The sequence below is a fragment of the Channa argus genome, chromosome 11 (assembly GCF_033026475.1).
Source record: "Channa argus isolate prfri chromosome 11, Channa argus male v1.0, whole genome shotgun sequence".
Classification (NCBI taxonomy): domain Eukaryota; kingdom Metazoa; phylum Chordata; class Actinopteri; order Anabantiformes; family Channidae; genus Channa; species Channa argus.
In genome coordinates this window covers 13630220-13650375 of record NC_090207.1, presented here as the reverse complement: position 1 = coordinate 13650375, position 20156 = coordinate 13630220, and the positions used below count along the sequence as shown (strand labels likewise).

Sequence of the window (20156 nt, the reverse complement as noted above, 5' to 3'; positions counted from 1 at the left end):
ACCCCAGTATGCAGCTTGCTAGATGTCTGAAACACCACAGAACTTGCTTAAAGACACGACCCATGATTCATAGTGGTGTAATGGTAAGAGCGACAACAAAACTGGAACTTTTTTAACTTTTGATACTTCATACACTTGTGCACACAGGGATAACAAATTATCCCTGTGCATCAGAGTGAATTAAACTCTGACAGACCAGCTGATATTGCTGGACACCGGCAATGATTAGGTAGTGTGTTCTGATTTGGTCTGAACAAACAAATACTCAGAGAAAATTAAAGTCTTCAATGAAAAAAGACAGATTCCACTAAAGCACATAAAATAGGTACCACATATGTGTAAAGTGGCAATGCCCCTGAGGGGGGAGGAAGAAGTCCCCAGTCAGAAAACTGGTTAGGCAAATATCTTGAGGAGCTGTTGTGTTTAAAGCGGAGAAACCTCCAAGGTATGCACAAATGCTAACAAGTATAACTGGTAAAGACGGCGTGGCAAAGTCACGAGGAATTGTGGATAATCAGTGATAGTGATGCTGTAATCATTGGCCTTCACATTAAGCACTCTGCCTGTAATCATCAATGTAGCTCTTATCAGTAAAGTGTGTTTATGGTGTAGTTCTTCACTGCAGGATAAAGTATTCTGCTACTCACCAACAGCTTCTGGCTGATAATTAGTGCAATCAGCAACAAAAGCAGCTATTCGTGTTTCAGATCAAAACTACGGAAGATCAGCAACAAGTCAAATGAAAGCGACTCTGCATTTAAAAAAAAACATTGCCTATAATCTAGCAAAGAAATAAATGCACAATTTTTTCTTAACATGTAATCAACTTCATCTCTGTAATTTGTGTTTGTTTACTTCAAAACATGACAAACCTGATATAATCTTTTAAGATCATAGAGCAGCTGATGCAGAATTTGTTACAAAATCCTCACAAGCATGAGGATGGTTGTGAGGCTTCAAGGAGGCAGGAAACAAGTTTTAACATGTCAAAAAGAAATTACACCCCATGTGCATATTAGTCCTGGAGGCTTCAGGCACAGAAATAACAAAACACCCATCCAGGTATGTGTGTCCCACATTTCTTCTGTCAACATACTCCAAGTACAGGCTGAATCTTGTTGTTATTGGGCTAAGCACCGATCGCTAGCACAGACAAATCTAACAACTAGTTAGATAAACCTCACAAGTAGTCTCAGACTCCGATCCTAACATTTTGGAACGAACACAGGGGTCAGAGTGGAGTGACAGTTCGGCAGCTCAAGTCCTCACAGCACAGCCATCATCTGGACCACAGACTCCACAGTCAGCACTGACTCACTCAGGTCTTGCTGAGTCAAGTGCAAAGACCAATAATGCTGAAAATCTTAAAGTCATTTTAAATCAGACATCATCAAAACCAAGCTTGTGATTTGTGTGTGAGACCTGACCTCTTCCTCATTTCTCAGTAAATCTGCAGAATGGGGTTGAAAACCATAATTAGTCAAACATGCTGTAATACGCAAGTAAATACTCACACCTGGGTATCACTGGAAAGTGTTGCTGAGAAAAGCCTGCGTCAAAAGGGCAAGAACATGTAGCCTGAGTGAAACCCACTGCTATTTTAATGTCTTATGAGAGGCCTTGTGGAACAGCAACAACATCCGTGCAGCTATAACAAGCATGCCTGTGAGCCCACACTTCTCTAGGTGAGGCATGAGGACAACGTTAGTCTAAACAAATTTAACGGCGACCTAAGACCGTGCACGGTATTTTAAAACCCCCTAAAATAAGATTTAGTAAACGTGACGGTGCACGACCACATTTGAACTGGAGTAAACCCACCGTCAGTTACCTAGCAACATGGCAGCACGGTAATGAGAAATTGATGGCTTGCAATGCTCATCACATACCTGAACCGGCTGCTCCTCTGGCTTCTCCACACTCCAGCACTCAAGAAATCAAAGTTCACCGGCTTTTCTCTGACTTTTGCGGTCGCTTCTTTCAACAGTAACGCGGTTCTCCTTCAGCGGGAAGCCACCGTCGGCTTGATGAGGTCTGGAGAAGATGCCATAACTGGGATGAACGCAACGAAAATCAGCCGCGAATTTCCTTTACGTCGCCGTCTGTTTGGCCCTTCGGCGGAGGAAGGGGTGCGGGTACAACATGTAAAGATGACACGTAGAGAAACATCATCGGCCCGGGAGCGTGTTAGTTAAGTTCAAAATATCAACCGCCGTTTCTGTGCGTGTTTACCAAATCTGACCACAACATTATGCCAGAGAACACGCTCTATTTCCTTAATCGACAGAAAAGGCCAAAGTAGCTATGGTAACGATAAAATGTCCTTGAATATCCAAGCTTCCCCTCGCGGGAGTTGGCGGCTGGGTTCGTCCTGTGGCCAAGAAAATGAAAGGGCGCAAAGGTTCAGCAGCCCCGCCACTGTCGCCTCTGTCCAGAGAACCGGGAAGAGCAAAGAGCAAACACCCACAGTGCGCTCCCCATCGTAAGCTGTCACTCCTCAAGTCTTAGCCGCAGCAAGACTTCACATTCCTTTCAGGCACGACACATCATGCCGTAAAGTAGCCCGAGCACAACCAGGTGTCCGGTCAGACTTTCGGAATAAAAGCCCATCTTGCTATGTGTTAGGTTTGTCGAAGTTGCAAACGTTGAAATGTGTAGGCCTAATATGTCCAAAACAGTTTGGACAAAAAATTGTTTATTCTTCAATTGACACCCTGCTTTTCAGTTGCGCCCATTTAACCCTCAGCCCGGTTCCCAGTCAAATACAACCGATACATTTTGTGCACAAGCGTTAGTCGTCAGTGAATATAAGCAATTATTCGATGGGTTAGTTTTTTTTATTCTGAAGGATTGTGACATAACTTCCTGTGTTTGTGTTTCCTTCTGTTAGTTTTACGAAACTCGCACAGTCTTCCAGCTGAGCAGTTTCAATAGCCGGGCGCCCCATGCTGGCAGCAGAGTACACGGTCCAAACTGGTGTGATGAGTGGTTAAATGTTTCCGCAGACATAAGCATTATGACAGGATGTAAATCTTCAAAGGTACATTTCTAGGAGTCACTCATTACCCTGTCACAGTCACGCAGACTGGCATGTTGTAGCCTGGTGTGCAGTTTATCCACACAATATTTTATAGTATACAGGCAGATCAGATTTCATATTGTAGGCGTATAACCTTACTGTCACCATAAATCAGAATGAGTTAACTGTAGGGGGTCTTTGTGTATGCAGATGCATAAAATATTTCAATTTCCTGTAAAAGCATATCTAAGAAATTAACAAGAACTTCATAATTTGTTGTAAAACAAGTTGTGCACAGCACTTTACTGTCTTAAAAATGTAGTGACAAATGTCATCGCTAAAGTATTTATACAAAATAGTATTGTATTCTGCTATGTCCATTACCTAGCAAAGCAAGATTTACCTGGAATGCTTTTCTAACCAAAAAAGAAGCAACAAGAGTGCATCAGAGATGAAGCTAAGACTGTTGCCTAGTTTCACTTCCTATGCAAGGAAATTGTTTTTTTTTTATTACTGCCTTGATGGCAACAAACAGCTTCACACTATATAGTGCACTATATGTTCTACCTTATGGCAAATGCTGTAATCGTGAAATCGTCAGAATTCTCAATCACTCCACACAATAGACAAAAAATTCTGCACTGACCTCATGGTTTATCTCTGTAGGAGTAACTATAAATAAGACATATTTTGTGATATTCAGTACATTTTGAATGAACCCAAGAACAAACTGTTGCCCTCATTGTGGGTTTTTTCTGAGCCACAAGTTTAGAGAGAAGTCATCACAGGTCACGAGATAGTTTTTCTTTAGGCAGTGACCCACATTGTTTCCTGGTTTACTAATTATAGTTCTTGTCAAGGAAAAGAACAGGAAATATTACATCACAGTCCATTATTTCTCTCTGTGTATGAACAATTGTTTGATACTTAGTTGTAACTACATTAGATGTTTTCATAGCTTTTAACAGTTTAAGTTCTTTAATTTGTCAGTTTTAGGAATCCTGCAGAAACTACAACAGGAAGAATTTGTCATGTTCTGTGTTGTGTCTTATGTACATCTCTTTTAATTCTTCTCAAACGAAGCATTATACACTTTGCATGTGCTCACATTTAAAACAGTATGAAAAAGACATTTGTAATGCAATAGGAAAGTCTATTAAATGTCTCTCTTCATTCCCTAGAGTAAAAAGACCCTTTCACAGAAAGGGAAATTTTGACACAACACAATACAAAAAGTATTAGTTCAGTATATTTATGTGATTTGTAGTGGTTTTAAGGCACTGCCTGGCACTGCCCTACCTGCTATGGCTGAAAGAAAAAAAACAGAAAGGGAATTGTTAATGTTATTATCAACATATTGTCTTCTGTAAAAATAAATAAGTGAAACAACCAAAAGGGTGTAAATGTTTATCAATTGTTTTAAACTTCCCTCTTGCATACATTAAAACATTTCTCTGCTTCTTTCTGAAAAAAATTCTCCGTTATAGATTGCTCTTTAGCAATGTGTCACACGATGGCGGTAGTGGGTCATAACGGACCGGTTTTTATGATTGTGAAGAAAAAGACAGCGACTGCTGATTGGCTGACTGGTAACAGACGCGTAGAAGAAGAGAAAGAACCGTAAACAGAGGTAATCCATTACCGTGAAACAGACGCAAATAAAATACATCAGTAACCAATGGTGCGAAACCTAATATTTGTGCTATTTGTTAACATAAGGAAAAACGTCATGTAAGGTTGTCAGATACCATGGATGTTTTTTCAAAGCACCATTAAAAGTTCGGTCTGTGGGCTTGGAGCGTGGCTCAGGAGATGTCAAGAATTTTCTCGTTTAGCTTTATGAAGAGAGTGTGCGGTCCCGTAGTTTGGAGTGGTTCTCCAGATATTTTCCCACTGCTTAAACGGCTCCCGGTCGGACTGACATGTTTTTTTGCAGCCGGTAAAAAGGGCCTAATAGACCTTCCTGTCCTGAATGAGGACGAGCTTGAAGAGCAGTTTGTGAGAGGATCTGGACCTGGGGGTCAGGCTACCAACAAAACCAGCAACTGCGTGGTTCTCAAACATATCCCCACTGGAATTGTAGTTAAGGTACAATTAAAATCATTATTAGTTTGTGTTTCTTTTCTAAAATCTAAGCTTAAAATGTTAATAATATAACAATGGTCCACATCAGTTCTTACAACGTAACAAAACAGCCTCACTTTAGGGCTCGTAGAAGCATTTCGGATGCTGTAGACAAACCTTGTGTTCTTCAGAAGCACATAAAGTTCCTTTTTTAAAACTAACCATGTACATTTGTGCCATTTCCCCTACAGTGCCATCAGACCAGATCTATGGACACCAATCGAAAGCGTGCGCGGGAAATCCTGAGAGAGAAACTTGATGTCACATATAAAGGAGAACTTAGTGAAATTCTTGTAAAGAAGAAAGAGTCCGTGCTGAGGAAACAAGAGAAGAGAAGGAAGGCCAATGAGAATCTGGAGAGAAAAAAGGAGTTTAAAGCTGCTCTGACTGCAGACTCTAAACCTGGGAATAGAACAGTTTAAATTTTTTTGTGGAGAATAATAATAGACATATAGTTTTGTATTTTATGTCACCAAACATGCAAACATACTGTCCACAGTATCAAAACCAAGAAGACTTGTATTTAAATTGTGTATGATTTTATTTTGAATGCAAAGTTACAGAAAAATACAGCAATACAGAAAAAGTGTCAAATGTTTCTGATGTGCTGTTATTTTAGTACTTTAAGGGTATTTCCCCCACCTAAAAAAACATTCATTAGAGTATAAACTTTATTTAATATTAGTTACTCTCACCGTAGCCACGGACCACAAGGTCAGTGGTTCGATCCCAAATCAACATGCGGACAATGATCCTCTTTGGCGACCCTGAACTCACGGGATAAGCCGGAAGGACAAAAAACCTCTTGCTTCTAATTCAAGCATTCCCTGATTTGATATTGAAGACACAGATACTTTGTAGCATAATATTTACACCCATCTATCACTAAATATCAGGAAAACTTCATAGGCCAAATATATAAACATCCTTGTTACTAGGTAAACGATACTCTCGAAAGACAGTATAGATAAACCGTTTTTTCCATAAATTAAGAAAACAGACCAGGTGTTTGTATCAAATGCAACCACAAGGGGGCATAAGCCAGGGTCTTGTTGTGCCAAATGTCTTCTTGTTTAACAAAGTCTGGATAAACGGTGAAGTTACAGGGAGCAGAAGTGAAGAAATTGCAGGACTTTAAGTACTTAGGGTCAACGGTTCAGAGCAACGGAGAGTGTAAAAGAGGTGAAGAGGATGGTGCAAGCAGGTTGGAACAGGTGGAGAAAGGTGTCAGGTGTGTTGTGTGATAAAAGAGTATCAGCAAGAATGAAAGGAAATGTGTTCAAGACCGTGGTGAGACCAACGATGTTGTTCGGCTTAGAGACAGTGGCACTGAAGAAAAGACAGGAGGCAGAGCTGGAGGTAGCACAGCTTAAGATGTTGAGGTTCTCTTTGGGAGTGACGGATGGACAGGATCAGGAATGAGGACATCAGAGGGACAGCTCATGTTAGATGTTTTGGAAATAAAGTCAGAGAGGTCAGATTGAAGTGGTTTGGACATGTTCAGAGGAGAGACTGTGAATATATCCGTCGAAGCTGCCAGGCAGGAGGTCCAGAGGAAGTGAAGATTTATCGATGTAGTGAGAGAAGACATGAAGTTAGTCGGTGGTAGAGAAGAGGATGCAGAGGACAGCGTTAGATGGAGGCCCAAGATTCGCTGTGGGGACCCCTCAAAAGGGAACAGCAGAAAGAAAAAGAAGAAGTCCATATGCTTGTATCAGTTATTGCATGAGACTGGGTGGGGATATACACAGTCGCTAGCTTTACCTCCTAAACATGTCTATATAACTATTCTGCTCTGCTTACAATTTCTTCATATTTTTTTTAATTAGGATATGCGGTAAGAGAACGTCATAGGACGTTATAAATCTCCCTGTATTCAAAAGTATGTTTTGTTTATATTTTACTGATCTGTGTTCTCCTTTGTTTACTGTTTTCTATGCACAATGTATCGAATAAATCAGTTTAATTTTAAGTATTTTAATTCAGTTAAGCGTCTCTTTCTTTTAAAATGATCTTTCAGTTCAGCTTTGTGTGTGTGTGTGTGTGTGTGTGTGTGTGTGTGTGTGTGTGTGTGTGTGTGTGTGTGTGTGTGTGTGTGTGTGTGTGTGTCATCTGTGACCAATGAAAGGCCTGCTATCATGTTCTGGCACTTAACGACCAATGACAGACCTTCTTTAATGCTACGTTACTTCCTATCAGGACGAAACGGCCAATGAAAGGCGCTGCAGGTCTTTTAAATCCACCACGCTCTCACCGCCCCTTTACACACTGTGGTTTCGCTAATGTTTGATTCTTTTGAAGTTGTTCATTAAATACAGCGAGGTTTCTATGCGTACAGAGGGCACATATTAATACACTCCTCGTCCTCTTTGGATTCTCTTCTGGGACCTGAAATGGCAAAAGGTAAGTTTGTCAATACGTCTTTTCATTATTTCATACAGGCTGCAGCGGTCGTGTACCAACCAACGTTAATGCTAATTTTCCCTAAATAGAGGGCTCTGAGTTATCTGAAACAAATGTAGCATTTATTTACTAATAAAGGTTTCCGGAAGTGGTAGCCTTTAATACAATATTGGGGCACTGGGCAGCGTTGCTTACATGCAATATTTTCTTTTCTATAAAGGGAAGAAAAATGTTATGAAAACCGACAAAAGGCCTCGCGACTCTATTGAACTTACAGTCACTTCACAGAACGAGACAAAGGAAAACAAAAAGGCAACTGAAAAGGTATCGTTTTGTTGTTTGGTTTTATGCGTTTGTAGTTATTATTATTATTATTATTATTATTATTATTATTCAAACAAAGTAGGAAACAAAGTTAATCTTATCAGGACTGTTAACACACCTAGTGCAAGATAAAAGAGGTGAATTAATGTAGTCTGCAGTAAGTTTCATATATTTCTTAATCGACTTCTTTATGTGGTCGTTAGCCTCAAAGGCAATTCTGTGTGAGTTTTTAGTTTTGGGTCTAGAAATAAGATGTACCCATTTATGTCATAGGTATCTGTCTAAACGTAGAGATGGAACTCTGGGATGCAAAGATGAATAATTTTCACTGGAAAAACTTCTTATGGAGTAGCACATAGCACCCCCCAGACACCAGAATGACTTAGATATTTTGATATATTGATGGATGGCCTGGCACAGTTAGATTACCCAGCTCTATTAGAACAAGTCTAAAATATATTCAATCTATCAGATGTTAATGTCACCATGGAAAGGTTCACCACTCCTTTTCCTGCAGGTTGGGAGGCAGAAAACTCAAGTCTTTAAAAGCTAGCAATCTGTTCACTGTTCTGAACTTTTTAAGCAATGAAACTTTTTAAGTTCCATGACTAAACGCATGCAACTTGCCTCTAATTTAAGAGCATCTTGAATTCAGATGCATGTTGGGAGCAGAAATAAAGACTATGAATACAGGCTACACTGTGCACATGGATTAAAACAGTCTTGTTAAATATAGCCTTTCATTTATTGCATTTCATCAGCTGTGCATTCTGTTGTAACACTTGTTAGCTGATTATGTATAGCGCCTTAGTTTTTTTCCGGTATTATCAGTGGGTTTTTTTTTCCAACCCAAGCTAAATCATTGTTTTTACAGGATTGTACAGATAAAGTGCAGTCAATTTTCAGTCTACGAAGCCCAAGCAAACCTAGATCCCCTCTGAGTGAGAGTTCAAGCATGCTGATCCTTGAAGAAAATGAATCTGACACAACTAATTCTGACTTGTCAAAGTTGGGAAACGGTGAGTACCTAATGAACATTTAAAACATTGCAAATAATGTGAAATGTTGTTTTAACTATATTCTTATCTCACAGCTATTTTGCTGTTGAACCCTGTGTTACCATATGGTCAGCAGACCCACATGAACCACAGATAAATATCCTGTGCATGTGAAGTGTAGCAAGTGACCCATGGTCTTGTTATACAACAGTGGTTTTGAATGAACCTCACTTTCTTGGCTAATGCCAAATGTTTAAGATGGTTGTAAATTGCATTTTTCTATTTTATTTTTCATTTTAGACATACCTAACGAAAGCCGATGTGAGAGTTGTGAATCCAAAGAGCAGAACCCTGAAATGGCTTGTCCCAGTCGTGGAGTCAAAGAGCAAGCCACTGTTCAAGTTGAGCAAAAAGAGTCCAGGAGACTTAGTAATGCCAGATCTGCGACAGACGACAAAGTGTCAGCATCCAAACCTCAGAGTAGAAGTGGTCGCAAACATGGATCAAAGAAGTGTGTAGTAATCATTTGCACCACCATAATCTTTGATTTAGATTTTCACTAGCCTTGTACCTCACTTGTAAGTTGCTTTGGATAAAAGTGTCTGCTAAATGTAAAATAATCTCATTATATTGTCTCTTTTCAGGATGGAGAATATTGCTCAACAAAACAGGAAGGTCACAGACTATTATCCCATTAGACGGAGTAACAGAAAAACTAAAGGAGAGTTAAAGGTACTTTTTTTAAAAATTATTTTTAAACTTTAATGTGTTTTCTTTCCTTTTTCTTTCTTTTGCTTGTTTGACTAATGTTTTGTGTTGCCAACAGAATGAAGAACACAGACACATTGATGACCTGATAAAGAATGGTATTGAAGAAGGAATGCAGGTAACATTCAATGCCACTTTGAGTCCATCACCTACTGTGTGATCAATTATAAGCATTATAGATCTTTGCTTTTTGAAACATTTAATATGGCATGACAAGCAGTCCCCTTTAAATGCTTTTAAATGTTAACAGATCAAACACATACAAGGAAAAGGAAGAGGGGTCTTTGCTGTCAAGGGCTTCAAAAAGGGAGAGTTTGTTGTGGAGTACCATGGAGCCCTACTGGAACAAGCTGAGGCCAAGAAAAGAGAGGCCCAATATGCTAAGGATCCACAAACAGGCTGTTACATGTATTACTTCCAGTATCAATCTAAAACATACTGGTAAGTTCAACTGTTAGCTCTGACTTGTGATTTGCAGTCATGTGGTCTTGAAACATTCCAGTCCAGTCATTTATAATCAGACATCATTAACATGAACAGTTTAAGGAACTAAAATTATTCTAATATAGGAATCAAAATAGTAGTGTTGCAAATTAGAATTTTTTAATTTATTTTTACTTGTTTAGTTGACTTGTGGTGTTGTGACAACTTAATTTTATGTATTACAGTGTAGATGCTACAAAGGAAACAAGCCGTCTGGGAAGGCTCGTCAACCACAGTAAAACAGGCAACTGCCAGACTAAACTACATGCTATTGACGGAACCCCTCATCTGATCTTGGTAGCTTCCAGGGACATCAAACCAGAAGAGGAGCTGCTGTATGACTACGGAGATCGCAGTAAAGCCTCAATCTTGGCTCACCCTTGGCTCAAATACTAGACAGGAAATGTATCCAAAATACATTTTAGGTGAATTAGTGCTCACCACTGGGACAGATTTATGTAAAATATAACATGAGATGAGAAGTTCTTAAAATGCTTTTTCTAAATTAAGTAAAAAAAAAACTTTTAGTTTTAAATGGATGCTAAAGCTTCAACCCACAAAGTACTTTTGCAACAGTGGTTTTTATCAGCTTCTTATATATTTCTGATTGTTGTGGATGCATAGCTATAAGCTAGAAGAGTATTTCTCCTGGATAACAATGGTTTTTTTAAAGGAACTTAATTCTGACTTTCGGTTTCACAAATTTAAATTATTATTGGTGCTGTAATTTAAGGAATAAAACCCAGCTAAGTTCTTTCTCATTTTTTTTTATTTTATTTTTTTTAGTTCCTGCTGTAGCATGATTAATTGCAAGGATTGGAGAAGCATAACAATGTATATCCCCAATGATAAAGAATAGATAACATGCAACACAGGCTTTCTGTTGGTAGGTGGGTGAACACTTTCCTACATTGTACCTCATTACTGAAAAGACATTAAGGGTGGGAAACTTTATTATTTCTTCTCCTCCCCCAAAATTTTGCCTTAAGCTAGAGCTACAAAAATGTTTGGTACGTGAGAAATTGCCCATAGGACTGTTTCTATTTAACGACAAAAGCCTGAAATATATAAGGTCAAAACTGGTGAATGGGCAAATACTGCAATTGTACATTATTAATTTCTGCCACAAGTCTCAAACAGTAGTGATTAGGATTTTAAAATAAAACCCTAATATGAAACAAAGCTGTTTGCATGCTTTATGTGTATATTTTTAAAATATTACCCACCCCTCAACAACAAAACAAACGCAATTAAAATTGTATTTCAAAAGCTTTTTTCCATTACATTTTGGGGGTTGGTAGCTTTATTTGATTGTTGGTCCAACATGAAGCCTTGATATCAAGCTTATAAATAACTTATTTCTGAACTAATGCATTCAACATAATTTCCTACACTAGTTTGATAATACTTTCCAGTTTCATTTGATTTCCATAGAGCATTCCACACAACACGCAGTCAACAATACAATAGCAACTGTCACTTAAATTTAACAGGTTAAAATTAGCAGTATAAAAAGGTGCTTGTCAAGTTGACGTATACAAACTGTACAAATATTCAATATAAAAGTGGTTAACTAGTGGCAGAACTGCTGACAAATCGTGTTCGTCTTCTACATGGTCACTTCATGTGAAAGGGTTCCTATTTTCTCCTGAATGAAAACCTAAAAAAAGATCCACAGTTAGTTTCAGAAGTTTGTTCCCAGGCATGATGAGTTCAGGCTGCCCAGTGTCAATAGGCAATATTGAGCCACAGCTGTAATTACAGATGGCAGCAGCAATTTGGTAGACAAACTCCCAGTTTACAACTTCCTTTCTCTCATTCCACACTCACACAAACACTCTCAACATCAGCACGAATTCATTTGGTCACAAGTAAATCATTTGGAGACAGGCTGTAAAAACAATGTCCCTGCTAGCTCACTTCAACATCATGTGATTGCTGTAGAAATTTTCTAAAACCTTGTCATTTGAGGCAAACTGTTATATGTATGTATGCAACTATATAACATTTTTAACCGTTTGCCTCAAATGACAAGGTTCTCTCTCTCTCGCTCTCTCTCTCTCTATATATATGTATATGTATATACATATATATACATATATATGCAACTATGTAACATTTTTAACCGTATATATATTTAAATTTCTTCGTGCCTCTTTTTTGTTGATTACTACTTTATTGACTGTTCACAAAAGCAATCCAGGCCTGTTACTCACAGTTTGCTTATGGTCGTCCTCTCCTCTTTGGGATCATCTATTGTTGCCTGACTGTGCTGTGTAGCTGCTGATGTCTCCAGATCAACTTCCACCATGGCTGCTTCAGCTTGTGGTAGAATCCCACTGCAGAAAAAAGTATGTTTATGGAAACTGGTAATATGTTTTCTTGATGTGTCATACATTACCTCATTACTTTAACTAAATAATATCAATCAGTAGCTATTAATGATTGGCTAATAATTTTATTGCAAGAAATAAAACTTGGCAATAATTTGATGGACTGTTAATTTGACCTTTATGGAGCCAGAACACGAAATACACACTGATATAATTGGTTACTTTTACAGACAGAATAAAGGTATTCCTTGGTAAAAAAAAAAATAAATTACCATAGATTAGTCATATTAGGCAGATGTTCAGAGTAACGTGTACATGTGTTATTATTGCCAGCGTGTCTAAGGATAAAATTTGTAACAAAAATACAATCTCTTATTCTTATGGAATTTACAATCTTAAACACGGATTAAGAATTGCTTTTTAGACACTGCAGTTTTAACTGTATAACATTTATTTGATACATCTAAACAATATGATGCAGTATTGTACCACTGTCCTGCAATTATCCACTTTTTTCTAAGCTTATCATGTTCAGTTTTGTTGACTTTGTGTCGGAGAGTTGTTGAGTTATTGTTGTATGTAAGTTGGAGTAGACACTAGCCAAGGTGGCGTTACTAACACTCCTCTGTTCTCAAACACGGTTTAAGAAAAACCTGATTTCTGCAACTACAACAAAGAGATATAGTGTGTGATTATAAAGTGGATTACCTTTTGTACAGCTGGAGCTCTTCCTGAGCCACCATGAGCTGAGCTTTCAGGTGGTTCCTCTCCTGCAAGACCTCTTTTAGCTCCTGCATTGTGAACCGCGGTCTGTTGGGGTCTGTGAGGTCCACCACTAGCTGCTTCGGTCCAGGTGTTTGCTGTGACGGGAGACAGAAAAATCCCCCCTAAATATGCAATCAAGTTGGGCATGAACCTCAGCTATATGCTGTAACACTCACCGGGCCCTGCCCCGACGACCCTTCCTTGATGATCCTGTCCAGTTCACTCTTCAAGTTGTCTCGCTCCATTTTCAGCTCCTCCAGAGACAAATTGTACTTATTGACCAAAGTCTCGAACATCTCCAATACACGGACTATTCGGAATTGTAAGTCCGATACTTCCTCTCCGCTGCTGCTTATTTTTAACAAATCACGTCCGATTACATACGAGATGTCATAAACATCTTCAACCGTGAGCTCAAACGCGTCCTTCTCGAAAGCCAGCGCAGGCGACGAGTCTTCGGCCAACTCCATGGCGGAACGATGCGACTCCGAAAAATACCTCAATAGACTCTTGTTTCTTCAAAGGCCCCCTTGTAATTTTAAACAGCGCTTTACTTTTGTTTACCTCTGATTAAATACTTTTAGGGACATAAGGTAACAAACTTCCAGAGGAGCTGCACTTCCCCCATCACTCATCAACCAATGGCAGGACTCGCTCAAAAACAGAGGAGGGCTAAGTATCCTAGCTACAGGTGAGATCGTGTTCATCGACAAAGATCGTGTACGAGTCAAGAGAAGTCCCTCCGCACTGTCGATCCCACAGGCAGGGCGCGTCATTTTCCATCCCATACAAAGCGTGTAAGAAGAATCGGTGAGTTATGCATCTCAATTTTTTATTCGTCGCTCAATCAGAAGACATGGCAGAATCAGATGAGAAGGCACGTGATTTGTTTCGAGTTGTCTTTGTACTCGATGTCCTTTACATTTTCTACAGTAAAACTACCAAGAAAGATTCTTGATGATACAAAATAATTCAATAAATATCCAAACATTGAACATTTGAAATGAACACAACCTATATTATTATTGGATGGTGACACAATAACACAATTATAAGATAAAAAATAGAACTTTATTTTAGTCTGAACAGACATTAATTTACAGATTTTTCTTACAGTAGTAATTATTGTTGGAATAGTTTTACCAGTATCATTGTAAACCACAAAGTACCAGGCTATAATGGTGTAAGCAGACTGTAACATCCTCTTTTTAACAATTTAGAGAAAACATTTGCTCTAAGATCCTTATCTTATGCAGTCTCACCAAAACAGTAATTCATCATGAGCTAAAAAGATGTCACCTACAAATACTATAACTGCAGCAACATATCTCATCAACTTTTATGTATTTAATGGCGCCTGGACCAATTTCTTGTTATACTGGCAAGTAAATACATTATGTAGTGTAGTGTCACAATTTCTCTGTTAGGATTAAGCAAAGCAGTACAATTTATAATGTTTTGTTTCTAACAGCATACAGCTACACATGCTGCAGAATGTTTACTATTACAAATAATAAAACTGCTTTTTCATTAATAAAAACTCATATACCTACAGATGGTGACATTGTATGAAGTCGCAAAACTCTGAGAGGTCATAAATTCACATAAAATTATTCAAATATAGCCAACTTTTTAACTTTTCACCTCTTAGATTTGTTTTACCAACTTAGCTTAAATGCTACCCAAATGTATTGTAAAAGTTGACAGTCAACAACAAAGACAACAGTGTTTCATTCATCAAAGTTTCGATGTTATGAAAATTATACCGATTTAGTTTAAAATACCGAAGGAATACAGCCACTAAAGCAATTCTTGTAAACATCTCTTTTGGCAAAGTGCTGAGAGAAAGAAACAGTTGACATGGTGGGGAAAAATAAGAGCAATCACATAAGTTCTTAAATTCTAATACCAGGTTATATAAAGGAAACAAGTCTTCTGATTGGCAACAACGTAGGGTCATCTGCGATCAAACCAGCTGCCACCATTGGCATTATGGCAGTAAAGATCCTGAGGAAAAACACGAAGTATCAGAGTCATTGTTGTCAAGATTATTATGTTTTGTGACCCTCAGTGAACCCCTGTGGAAATTCTAAGATAACTCGCATAAATTGAAAAGGAGTGATATTTACTCAGTGATTCATGTTGCTCTCTCACAGAGCACTAAAGTTCTGGCCCCGTTGATAGGTACAAAGGTAAAAGCACAGTGTATGAAGTGAGCGGAATCCATGTCAAAATCGTTACTCACAAGCGTCTTATTCCTGATTCAGGTGGATCAGTGGAAGTGGCGCTGGAGGGAGGAGGTGGAGAACAAACAATGGAACTGCTGTCATCTTCAAAATCCTCACTAAGAAATATGGAAGAGGTAAAGCTTATTTTTTCATCAGAGGTTTTAAAATGTCATACTTCTGTTTTTTTTAACAAAAACCAACCTTTTGTAATATGCTAGCTCTTCCTGTAGCGTGAAAACTTGGACCTTGAGCTCATTTCTTTCCTGCAGAACATCCCGCAGCTCCTGCAGAGTGAAGCAAGGTTTGTCTGACTCCTGCTCCAGGCTGTCGGTCTCTTCCTCTTGCTCTGTACCATTTGAAGCTATCTACAAAAACACATATTCAGAATTTCTAGCTGCACAGTATAAATAGACTAATAAAGACATAGGTATTCCAGAAATTCATCAATAAGTGTTACAAAAAATTGTTTTGATAAGCAGGTCACTGTGTTGTTCACTCAAAGTGCTTGTGAAGTGCATGTGCTCCCTGATGCACATGCACTTCACAAGCACTTTGAGTTATACTGTATCAACAGCTGGCATAAGAACTCAAAAGATTTAGAAAAATTTGAAAAAATTGTCAGAGGGACATACTACGGTACTATGCACTAACTACTGTACTACAATGCAAATACTACTGTATGGGAGAGGTTAAGCATGCATTACCAGTAACATAGCTGTCGTGTTGTCATCTTTGTCACCCTTTTTCTCATTATCATTTTTCTTCGCTGATGTGGGCAATAGAGAAGGACTCCTGTCGCAATTCATCATGAAGCTAGGGTCTCCTCCACACTCCACCCACACTGAATTTGGTTTGATGCCATTCGCTGGCATTGCTCCTAGAGACTGGATTTGTGACATAACAGACACTAATAAACTTACAAGACCTAATGAAATGCAGCCAAAACAAAAATTATTAATAATTAAATCAATGGTTTACAACCTGCTGAAGATAAACCTTTTTACTTACTGTCTGTGGTGGTGCAGGGAACAGCGTCCCAGTAAGAGAGGACTTTTCTATCTCTTTGACCTCTCTCTCTAATTCCATTTCCTGGAGCTCCTTTCTCAGCCTTGAGACCTCTAGCTGCAGTGTTCCCAGTTCCTGCTGCCGTGCCTGAGCTGCAGCCTCCAACTCAGCCCTCTGTTGAATTAACACCTTCCCCTGTGCTTCCATCACTCCTATCCTGTGACGAAGGTCCTGGTTGAGCCTCATCAACCGATGCTGCTGCATCTGAAGCTATAATTGAAGTATGTGCTTTTATCACTTAACACATTTTGGTCAAGGACAGAATATTATAAATGTAATGACCTTTTAGGGCCAGTGTTTGTGATGTAATTCTCACCACCTCAATATCCTCTTTTCTTAGTGTGAGCTCATATTCTTTAGTCCGGATTTCATCTTTCTGCTTATCCACCAAGTCTTTCAGCTTCTTCATCACCTGTCTTTCATTTTCTGACATTCCTATGGGTATCATCAAAAAAGATGTGGTAACACAAGATTAACATTGCATCAGTGCAAAGTAATAAGGGGATGTGCAATACCATGTCATTAATTCTGTCAGTTATGAAACAATGCAGCATCAGAATTTTAAAAATAATAATACAAATAATTAAAATTGTATTTGAAGCTGCCTTTTAGGTCATAAAAGGTCACTAAATACAAAGATCCATTGACAGAGAACAGAGAACAATGAACAAACAGCAGAAACAGTACAATAAATTATTATATATATTTTTAATATAACTTTTATAGAGTTAATAGTTTCAGCTTATTAAGTATGAATTGCATTTATCCATTCCAATTCTAAACAGCAGTTTCCAATTGTTTTTTAAACAATTATTATGTCAGTGAATATGTTAATAATTTTATTTAAATGTACATGTTTATAAGATGTGTCTGTGTGTGTGCGTTTGTGTGTACTATGTGGCACAATCTCACATACTGTCAAATGCTGTATGTGTAACATTCTCTTTGTGCGCACTGTGGGTTGACATCCCTGTAATTGTAGCTGCAGCCATGATGCAAGTATTTTGGTCAGTATTAAAAATATTCATCTTTACCAGTTCCTGACTGTCTCTGTTCGCAGCCTCCTTTTTTATGTCAACATACAAGCATGCAGCATATACTGCACAATCTGTATGCTGGTTAATCATAAATCTGTACTAAGCACACATAAGAGCTGCACCTCAACTCTCTGCCAAGACCTAACTGATATATATTTTTCAAATTAGATTACTTTCGTTCCTTGACATCGGTGCATTACGGTTATCTATGTATTAACTTCTGGCTGGAAACTAAATGCCCTTTGGTATGATAGTCAAAATTGATACAGATTAACTCATTCACTTAATGACACAATTCACTCAGACTACTACAGTGCATCCAGAAAGTATTCACAGCACCTAACTTTTTCCACATGTACATTGCTGCATTCATCTTTCCCTTAATCCTGAGTAGTCTTCCAGTTCCTGCTGCTGAAAAAAAATCCCCACAGCATGATGCTGCCACCACGCTTTAATGTAGGGATGGTATTAGGCAGGTGGTGAGCGGTGCCTGGATTCCTCCAGACATGACTCTTGGTATTCAGGCCAAAGATTTCAATCTTTCTTTCATCAGACCAGAGAATATCGTTTCTCATGGTCTGAGAGTCCTTCACATGGGCTGTCATGTGCCTTTGACTGAGGAGTGGTTTCCATCTGCCCACTCTAAAATACAGACCTGATTGGTGGTGTGCTGCAGAGATGGTTGTTCTTCTGGAAGGTTCTCCACTCTCTACAGAGAAATGCTGGAGATCTTTCAAAGTGACCCTCAGGTTCTCTCAATCGCTCAGCTGGTGGTTCCAAACTTCTTCCGTTTACAGATGATGGAGGCTACTGTGCTCATGGGGACCTTCAATGCTGCAGAAATATTTCTATACCTTCCTCAGATCTGTGCCTCAATACATTCCTGTCTTGGAGGTCCACAGACAATTCCTTGGACTTCATGGCTTGGTTTGTGCTGTGACATGGACTGTTAGCTGTGGGTGTATGCCTTTTCAAATCATGTCCATGTCAACTGAATTTCCTAGAGGTGGACTCCTATTAAGTTGTAGAAACATCTCTAGTATGATCAGTGGAAACAGGATGCACCTTCAGAGTTCAATTCTGAGTGTCAAGGCAAAGCCAGTGAATACTTATGTACGTTTTTTTTTGTTTTTTTTTAATAAATTTGCAAAGATTTCAAGCAAACGTCTTTCACGTTGGTATTAGGGGGAATAGTTTGTATAATTTGAGGAATTTATTGAATTTGATCCATTTTGGAATAAGGCTTTAACATAAAAAATGTTAACAAAAAGTTAAGTGCTGTTAGTACTTTCTGGATTCACTGCATAATTGTCACATACACAGCTCACAGTGTGGAATTTTTTCTAACATGACATGCAAACAGGGATGCAGACTCAGCTGCCTATTGTAACTTAATTAATATTGAGACTGGATGAGAGTACCATGATTTTATTAAATGGCTGGCAAAAACACTATTTACTATTTATCAGGCTATGGCTCTGGATCTGGAGATTAGTTTTTAAATTTTGGTAGAATTCATTAGGTTAATCGAATTTATAAGTCATCCTGCTGACTTCTGGTTGAGAGCTGTTTCTGTGGACAACCCACCCTCCTGTTTCTGCACGTATTCCTCTGTGACAGTGGACTCTTTGAGAGAGCCACTCACTAGCAGCTTCTTGTTCTCGGACTGAAGCTGGGTGATGTGAGAGAGAAGATCCTGGACTTCTCCTCTCCATGTGTCCTCCACCTGCTCCAACTCCTAAACATACGACAAATAAAAGAAAAAAGAAAATCAGTGCAGAGTAACTAACTACTTGTTAACTAAATTCTCAGCAAGAACAACATTTCAAATCTCGTCGCTCTCAAAACCCAGAATCCGAATATTCCAGTTTAGAATATGTCGTATTTAAATATATTTCCACGAGAAAGCTAATGAAATGAAGATACACACGCACAGACAGAAACGTTAGCAGGAACAAACACATGCCTTCTGGTGCTTCCTCTCCTGCTTGAACCGGTCGCTCCTCTCCTGTCGCAACCTGTCCAGCTCCCTACGCAGGTCTTCGGCCTCCTGTACGGCGGCTCCACGGGTCACCAGCGCCTCCAACAGCTCCAGCACCCGCACAACTTTGGGTACTACCCCGACAAGACACTCGCACCCGAACCTGTCGATGACCCGTTCAAACTCCTGTCCGAGCACCGCCGCGATATCGTACACGTCCATGACCGTCAGCTCCGCCGCGGGTCGATCCAGCGCTGTCATAACGCATGCTTCCATATCAGTACTAGGATTTATTTACACTTACAAGTAAAATTCAACATCTCTCTCTTTATTCTGCAATTAAAGACACTTTCTAAAGAAACTATCAAGTTAAAACACGTTTACCGTAACTAGTGAGAACATAGAGAGCGTTCAGTTTGTTGACAGTTTAAATTCGTCAACGTCCGCACCAATGTGCTGCGTTCATAACTCCCATGAAAACTCGTAAATGTTCTCACCGGTAAAGATAGCTCACAGGCGTATGTTAATGTCGGCCTGAGGTTTTATTCAGTCAAGTTAGGACTAATGGAAAGTAAAGAGCAGGCAAATAATGCAAGGAGTTTAGTAGATTATAAACAAGTGTCCAATC

The 20156-nt window shown here is 38.9% G+C and overlaps 5 protein-coding genes across 13 annotated transcripts in view; 2 read left to right on the top strand and 3 right to left on the bottom strand.

Annotated features, from left to right (window-relative positions):
* Positions 1-2554, bottom strand: part of LOC137136686 (membrane-associated phosphatidylinositol transfer protein 2-like) — a 39381-nt gene extending 36827 nt beyond the window's left edge. For 3 of the 6 annotated variants that reach the window (XM_067522322.1, XM_067522324.1, XM_067522325.1), the window contains exon 1: positions 1890-2553. The gene's annotated coding sequence lies outside the window, so the exon portion shown is untranslated. Of the gene's footprint in view, positions 1-1514; positions 1538-1889 lie in introns of those variants that run through there. The other 3 variants (XM_067522317.1, XM_067522323.1, XM_067522321.1) reach the window with 2 other exon arrangements.
* A 2049-nt stretch (positions 2555-4603) lies between these two features.
* Positions 4604-7046, top strand: mtrfr (mitochondrial translation release factor in rescue). The gene is made up of 2 exons (XM_067522316.1): positions 4604-5107; positions 5335-7046. Exons 1-2 carry the CDS (start codon positions 4832-4834, stop codon positions 5563-5565), a joined length of 507 nt encoding a protein of 168 aa, XP_067378417.1. The 5' UTR covers positions 4604-4831; the 3' UTR covers positions 5566-7046.
* Positions 7047-7393: 347 nt separating this feature from the next.
* kmt5ab (lysine methyltransferase 5Ab) lies at positions 7394-11301 on the top strand. Its single transcript, XM_067522314.1, has 8 exons — positions 7394-7546; positions 7767-7870; positions 8745-8889; positions 9169-9379; positions 9513-9600; positions 9695-9754; positions 9887-10077; positions 10305-11301. Exons 1-8 carry the CDS (start codon positions 7537-7539, stop codon positions 10513-10515), a joined length of 1020 nt encoding a protein of 339 aa, XP_067378415.1. The 5' UTR covers positions 7394-7536; the 3' UTR covers positions 10516-11301.
* A 63-nt stretch (positions 11302-11364) lies between these two features.
* Positions 11365-13929, bottom strand: rilpl2 (Rab interacting lysosomal protein-like 2). The gene is made up of 4 exons (XM_067522315.1): positions 13394-13929; positions 13161-13312; positions 12336-12458; positions 11365-11779 (listed from the first exon to the last, which is right to left on the bottom strand). The coding sequence occupies exons 1-4, from the start codon at positions 13685-13687 to the stop codon at positions 11758-11760; spliced, it is 591 nt and encodes a 196-aa protein (XP_067378416.1). The 5' UTR covers positions 13688-13929; the 3' UTR covers positions 11365-11757.
* A 345-nt stretch (positions 13930-14274) lies between these two features.
* On the bottom strand, positions 14275-20011 carry LOC137136682 (RILP-like protein 1). Of its 4 annotated transcripts, XM_067522313.1 has the most exons (9): positions 19913-20011; positions 19514-19782; positions 19135-19285; positions 16827-16945; positions 16454-16720; positions 16150-16329; positions 15647-15810; positions 15463-15561; positions 14275-15224 (listed from the first exon to the last, which is right to left on the bottom strand). In XM_067522313.1, the coding sequence occupies exons 2-9, from the start codon at positions 19748-19750 to the stop codon at positions 15131-15133; spliced, it is 1311 nt and encodes a 436-aa protein (XP_067378414.1). In that variant the 5' UTR covers positions 19751-19782; positions 19913-20011; the 3' UTR covers positions 14275-15130. The 4 variants fall into 4 exon arrangements, 3 of the variants coding, with proteins under 3 accessions (XP_067378414.1, XP_067378411.1, XP_067378413.1); XM_067522310.1 differs by having other exon boundaries at positions 19514-19998; XM_067522312.1 differs by having other exon boundaries at positions 16830-16945; positions 19514-19998.
* Between the last annotated feature and the right edge of the window lie 145 nt (positions 20012-20156).

Excerpts from the sequence above, each read along its gene's own strand:
- rilpl2 (XM_067522315.1), bottom strand. The coding sequence starts at position 13,687 with ATGGAGTTGGCCGAAGACTCGTCGCCTGCGCTGGCTTTCGAGAAGGAC. Across the intron at positions 13,313-13,393 it reads GGTCGTCGGGGCAGGGCCCG|CAAACACCTGGACCGAAGCA; the intron begins GTGAGTGTTACA and ends CTCCCGTCACAG. Across the intron at positions 12,459-13,160 it reads GAGCTCCAGCTGTACAAAAG|TGGGATTCTACCACAAGCTG; the intron begins GTAATCCACTTT and ends TTTTTTCTGCAG.
- kmt5ab (XM_067522314.1), top strand. Across the intron at positions 9,755-9,886 it reads GTATTGAAGAAGGAATGCAG|ATCAAACACATACAAGGAAA; the intron begins GTAACATTCAAT and ends AAATGTTAACAG. Across the intron at positions 10,078-10,304 it reads TATCAATCTAAAACATACTG|TGTAGATGCTACAAAGGAAA; the intron begins GTAAGTTCAACT and ends TATGTATTACAG.
- mtrfr (XM_067522316.1), top strand. The coding sequence starts at position 4,832 with ATGTCAAGAATTTTCTCGTTTAGCTTTATGAAGAGAGTGTGCGGTCCC. Across the intron at positions 5,108-5,334 it reads CCACTGGAATTGTAGTTAAG|TGCCATCAGACCAGATCTAT; the intron begins GTACAATTAAAA and ends TTTCCCCTACAG.
- LOC137136682 (XM_067522310.1), bottom strand. The coding sequence starts at position 19,804 with ATGGAAGCATGCGTTATGACAGCGCTGGATCGACCCGCGGCGGAGCTG. Across the intron at positions 16,721-16,826 it reads GAAAAGAGGATATTGAGGTG|CTTCAGATGCAGCAGCATCG; the intron begins GTGAGAATTACA and ends CTTCAATTATAG. Across the intron at positions 15,225-15,462 it reads GAATCAGGAATAAGACGCTT|GATCTTTACTGCCATAATGC; the intron begins GTGAGTAACGAT and ends GTTTTTCCTCAG.